Source organism: Glycine soja, chromosome 14, assembly GCF_004193775.1.
Source record: "Glycine soja cultivar W05 chromosome 14, ASM419377v2, whole genome shotgun sequence".
Classification (NCBI taxonomy): Eukaryota; Viridiplantae; Streptophyta; class Magnoliopsida; order Fabales; family Fabaceae; genus Glycine; species Glycine soja.
Window position 1 is genome coordinate 35,420,799 of NC_041015.1, and position 6,412 is coordinate 35,427,210.

General features: G+C 33.0%; 1 protein-coding gene across 2 annotated transcripts; it reads right to left on the bottom strand.

Moving 5' to 3' along the window:
- Positions 1 to 295: 295 nt before the first annotated feature.
- On the bottom strand, positions 296 to 6,412 carry LOC114383163 (serine carboxypeptidase-like 42). 2 transcript variants are annotated; one of them, XM_028342771.1, is made up of 10 exons: positions 5,815 to 6,410; positions 4,544 to 4,651; positions 4,350 to 4,442; positions 3,153 to 3,245; positions 2,864 to 2,949; positions 2,445 to 2,723; positions 2,206 to 2,339; positions 1,224 to 1,316; positions 987 to 1,104; positions 296 to 838 (listed from the first exon to the last, which is right to left on the bottom strand). In XM_028342771.1, exons 1-10 carry the CDS (start codon positions 6,104 to 6,106, stop codon positions 671 to 673), a joined length of 1,464 nt encoding a protein of 487 aa, XP_028198572.1. In that variant the 5' UTR covers positions 6,107 to 6,410; the 3' UTR covers positions 296 to 670. The 2 variants fall into 2 exon arrangements, with proteins under 2 accessions (XP_028198572.1, XP_028198573.1); XM_028342772.1 differs by lacking the exon at positions 3,153 to 3,245 and having other exon boundaries at positions 5,815 to 6,412.

Here is a 6,412-nt window from a genome sequence, read left to right on the forward strand (position 1 = left end):
ACCTGTATTTTTATTTTTTATTTTTAGTATAAACGTAACATGTGTTTGATTATATACATATGCTGACCTTAAACAGAATCACAATTGAAAAAAAAAAAAAACTTAGTTTCTACATAGGTCAATTCCTTAATCGGTGTGAAAAGTAATTTTCTACATTAGTTATGAACTGAGGTAAAAATTGATCATTTTTTACTATGTCTACATCCATAGTAATTCGATAAAGCTCAAGTAGGATTGCCAGCAATTCAAAATAGATGCGGTCTGTACCAAAAAAAAAAAAAGTTTTGATTCTATCTTGCTACTAAATTCTCTTCAATTAATGTTCATTTTAACCAATAATCCAAACCTTATGCTGATACATAACTTTCAAAACAAGCATTTGTTGCGATAAGGATAACTGACAAAAATAAAGTTGCTTAAATTTTTCACTAGAATCCCAAAGGCGCCTAACAATGAAGCCAAAGAAATCTGTGCTACCAAATGAAGTAGAAGTACGATGGAATGCAAATTTTTTTCCACGTTAATTTTCCTTTCCATACAATCGCTGGTTACTTATAACGAAACAGTCTTTTTTTTCCTTTCACATTTCCTTTTCTATGGCCTTTTAGGCTTTAGAAAAGTCATCAGAGCATGCCACTTTTTTGTTACACAACTGGCATAACTATCATCCTTATTCATCAATTGAAGGACGTGTTGTGTTGGGCAACCTCCTGCCACGCACAAAAGAACTGAATAGATGAAGTGCTCTTGAAGGTTGTGCATAAGGTACCATGTGAGCAGCTCCTCTTACAGTGGCAAAGGTCAACAAATTTCCATACTCAGTTACCCAACCTCCAACCTATATATATGCCACCATTGACCATCAAATTATAACTTTAGCTAGGGAAAGTTGTCTTGATTAACATTGCAAAACCATAATCTAGAATTATGTGACAACCTCAATGATAAATTAAACTGCTTAAAACTATAGAAAATTTTTCAGGTACCTGTCCTTTGTGGAACCAAGCCCCATATGGGACTGTAATCTTGAATTGCAATTCATGAGCTAGTTCACGAATGAGTGTTCGAGATCCCAATAGTGGCACAACAGAATCTTGGTCTCCGCTGTTATCATTAATTTAACATTAAATAGTTAATGACAAACAAAAGGTTATGTCATGAATATTGAATATATCCAATGATATGGGGGATTCTCTAAGAAGGGTCTCCTGCATTGAAGTTACCTGAAAACCCATACTGGGATATGGTTTTGGACTATTCTTTTGAGAATTGGAAGGATGTTGATGTTACCATCGGTGTCTCTGTAGTTTAGAACACTGCAATAAAAAATGTGATCAGTAACAGAAGTCATGGATTTTGAAAGATGAAGTGTTATGTGGCTCAATTTAATTGATGAGGCCAATAATTCTCGGCTACAAGATAATGAAATGCCCTTAGATAAATGTGCTCAGCAAAATATTTTAATTCAACAAGTTTAATATAAACTTTTAAGATTCCAGGCATGTCAGTTAGTGGTTTAAACCACAAAGAAACAGAGTAGTTTATATAGTCTTAAATCCTTGATATCCGAAAGTTAATAATAAAACTTATCACAACCCAATACAATCAACAGTTACCACGACTTAACAAAAAACTGATCATGTACGGAACAAGAATAAGTACTTAAAACATATCAACCGTGTAAAATCCCATCATATATGAAACCAACAAACCCAACAATTTTTTTTATTTCTTGGGTAAGAGACCACCACCAGCGTTTCTCAATTTACAAGGTTAAAAACTAATTTCACTCATAGTAAGTGATTGTCACTGATCCAAAGGAATTTTGTGCACAGAAGAAATCGAACACAGATTTTTTCACTATATAAATGTTCTCATTCATGCGAACGCAACAAGATTTTGTACTTCTGCCCCAATCCTATGGATTAACGCAACACAATTAATTACTGGGATCTAAATACTTATAATAATAACAAAATGATTATATAAAACAATAAATATTATACAATATTTAACATTCAATTAATTTAAAATATTGGCTTGTAACTTCTCTGAGGGATCACATTTGGTGGCTTATCTTTATATATCATATTCACTTTTGTCTTTCAAAAAAATATTAATTTAAGACATGGGAATTTGTGACTCTGCTAGTTCACAAAGGATAAAAAAATTCAGATTGATTATTTTAAAGTATTTTTTACTTACTGACTACACATGGACCAGCTATAAGGAAGATTTGTACGGTTTGCATGAAGAGCCTTTTGGACCTCAGGGAGATTGAAGTAAAAACGTCTTTCTAGAGTTATACACACATCTACACTAACACTTATTTTAGTTGCCTGCATTCAAGTAAAGCAATTACTTAATTAGCATATAGATTCATACAAAAAAAATAAAGAAATAAATAAATTATGTATCACCAGAACAAAATTGAAGAGGCCTACCATCCTTTTCAATCTGAGTTCTTGTTCCATAATGGATGTATAACAAACATCTAGAATTACATCATAGTTGTTTATATAATCACCAACAATGAGATTTGCTTCATATATGGCATTGTTGCACAATTGAGAAACATTGTGAGGACTTGCATAGACATAATCATCAAAATCACAATCATTCATAATGGCAAGGCCAATTTCATCAGAAATCATTCCATGTGACCAGAAGTATTCATAAATTGCAGGTGCATCCCGGTCAAGTCTCAAAAGTGGGTTTCCAATCTAATTAAAAAGAAAAAAAGGATATTAGTATGACTTTTAAAATATCAGTAAGATAGATAACTGAGACTCATCCAATTGTAATACAAACAGAAACTTAGAAAATTAAAGGCAAAAGATGTATCACATGAATGGGATCTTACAGCAACTCCTTTAATATTGAATTTGGAACCAGTTGAACGAGCATTATGGTCCAATAAAACATTAGTTAATTGAGGTATATAGTGTCCTGCATGACATAAAGTTTAATAAGAAACCGAATATATTATGAGATCGAAGTATATAGGCAATAAAAATAGAAGTATTAAAACTGTAATCTAACTGAATTACGGTAGCTAAAATATAAAATATTTCCAAACACGAGATTTGCAAAATGAAATTTCAATTGCGTAAGTAAATTGCAAAATTGATTTTGATAATGGTTTATTGAACCTGCATAGCTTTCTCCAGTAAGGAACAGCTCCCTTGTTATGTATGATGGAAACTTCTCGTACCATTTCAGCATGAACAAATACATATCATTGGCTGCCAAAAAGTAATGTGTTCACATAAAAACACTCACTTTTTGGAAAAATAATTTAGATCAATGTCCTATTTTACTATAATTATTTTAGAATTTTCATTTGTCTTCTACTTCTGTGTACTGGGTTACTTTACCTCACAAGGCCAAACCTTCGTTGGTGAGAATTCTTGTCACTACAATGATTCATTACTGCTTGAGAGATGCCACTAAATCACAAAGGATACCTTAAGTACTTTTTCATTTCACTCACCCAGTTTGAATCTTCTGGATATATTCTTCAATCTTTATCACTTTGTATAGGGTGAAACTTTATTGAGATAGTTATATAAATCAATTCCCACTTTATCAGCTTTAAGTGAACCAGAGGAAGATAGAGAGGCAGGGGATGAAGTGATGTCGTTTCGCTCTACTATTTCCAATCAAACAGAATCCAATTGTCTAATATAGAAGCCTTTCTGTTTGGTTGAATGAAAGGGAACAGAGGAGAAGAATTTTAATGGAATAGAAAAAGAGGAAATTTTAACTACATATTTTGTTTGCTTAAATAATGAGAGGAGAGGAGAGAGAGAATAGTTCTCTACACTTGCTTGGTTAGCAGGGGATGCCAAGCTTTAGTGAAACTATATAAAAAAATAAATTAAACTCACTTTTCCACCCTTCCAAATCTTCTAATATAGAAGAGAAGCCCAAATTGAGTAAGCAGAGATTTTGCTTTTTCTATTTTCCTCTCCTCTTAAAAATTGAACTTGTTAACAAAAAAAATATTAAATCACTCATCCCCTTTTCTTCTCAGGGGATGCCAAGCTTTAGTGAAACTATATAAAAAAATAAATTAAACTCACTTTTCCACCCTTCCAAATCTTCTAATATAGAAGAGAAGCCCAAATTGAGTAAGCAGAGATTTTGCTTTTTCTATTTTCCTCTCCTCTTAAAAATTGAACTTGTTAACAAAAAAAATATTAAATCACTCATCCCCTTTTCTTCTCTTCCTTCCATTTTTCTCAAACCAAACACTCTAAATTAAAGTAGTAGAAGAGCATGGTAGTCGAAGATGGAAAGAGAAAAAAAAAACAGAAAAATAAAAGAGAATAGGCCAGTTTTGTTACCAGTGGAGGCATCTCCAGAATTATAATCTGAAGTTGTATTTGAGTATGACCAACCAACTCCAGCTGGAGACTCCACAAAAAGAAGGTTGGATGCTACAAATGACACAATATCAATATCAAACCAGTACACCAAAAATATCCAATATCAAAAAAGGAGTAACTCATGTCAAATACTAGTGTACTATGTGTCATACCTTTATTCCAAGACATCGAATTTCTTCGGAGACCACGTCCATCACCTTTAGGATAAAAGGGTCCCAATTCAGTAAAAGCACCTCCTCCAATGGAGGAACATCCAGGACCTGAAAAACAATGGAACTTAGTTCTTAAATATTTGAGTTACACCCAAACATGCCAACCTTAATTTTCTCACACAGCTTACAATGATATTACTAATATAAACAAAAATATAAGGCTATGTTTGAGCGCAACATTATAATGTGAATATGAACAAAATTTGATGACTAACACAGCATTTGGATCATTGAAAGTGAAAAGTGTTGTTACATTTAGTTTCTGAAGCTAACAAAAATTAAAGTAAGTCCTAGAATTTTTAGTTCTTTCATCTAATTTCTTAAACTTAAGTACTTACTGTCACACTACTCCCTAAACAATGTTAATATATGATCACTCAGTTTTTTGAATTTTGGACTAAAACAATTGACTGGTTACACTTTGAAGGACTTTTTTTTTAATTATCTTACTTTTACAGATTAATGGGACAATATTATACACTTTCACAAATTTTTCCTTTTAGACTAGAGAACGGATTTTTCAATTATTTAGGTTAAAACTAAAGAAATGAACACCGTTTATTATAAATTTCACTGTATGTTATGTGGAGTGACATAATGTCATGAAAGAAGAATCTCTATGTTGGAAGATTTGATGTAGCAGTTATAGTTTTTTTTTTTTTTAAAATATAGGTGCTACAGAAAAACTAGAGTCAGTTCACGTTTTTTATCAGCAATTCAGCAGGATCTGCGAAAAGAGATCAACAGTGGAAGCAAACAGGAGTTTCTGTTGAGTAAAAAGACAACACAACTCAAATTGCTTGTGGACAAATACGAATCGATGACACCTTCCTTAGCTTTACATAAAAAGAAAGGAAAAAAGGAATAAAAATAATAAAAACACAAAATAAATAAATAATTAAAAGAATGAAGAAATTATTTTTCATAGAGACAGAAACCAAACATACCAAACACGAAAACTTTGACAAGGTATTGAAGACTCAAGAGTATGCTGTGAAAGAAGAAGAAAAATTGGAAGAAAAATTGAGTCCATTTATGAGAGAACCCACATCATGCATGATTTACTTAAACCAACTAAACTCCTACATCAAACTAGAAAGAGGGGAAAAACCATAAATATGATTGATAAATGGAACAATTCAGGTTTTGGAAATTTGCTAGCTAGTGAATATGACATAATAAAGGGTGGGTACCATAAGTTTATAACTAACCTCCATTGAGCCAAAGTGTGAGGGGCTTCTTGTGAGGGTCTTGCTCAGCCTCCACAAAATAGTAGAAGAGGCTCCTTCCATGCTTGGCATCTACATCAACATATCCAGCAAATTGCTTAAACCCAACCTTGGGTTGGCCAGGCAATTTCACCACCAAATCCTCAGCTGGATACCCTTCTACTACTCCAACAGTGCCCAGAAAACTAGCACACCCCACCACAATTATGACCCCAACTAACCAACACCTACCCATTACCACAACACCCTCACTTGAAAGCCACCCTTTGTCCATTCTCTCACAAATCTTTTATCTTTTTTATAGGCAAGAACATATACACTGAAGTACTCTAAAGGCTAATTCTAGGCCGCTCCTCTTCTCTCTCTCTCTCTCAAAAAGGTAAGAAATGATTTTTTTCCTAAGTCAAAATGAGTGAATTAATTATGATACTTTAATTTGTCCTTAATAAGGACATGTGTTTTGTTAAGGGATAGGAGAGGCACGTGAGTTCAGGGTTTGCTTTAACAAAAAGGCATGACCCTACCCCAAGATCAGAATCGCATAGTGTAAGACCCAAATGCATGATGGAATGCAGATAAT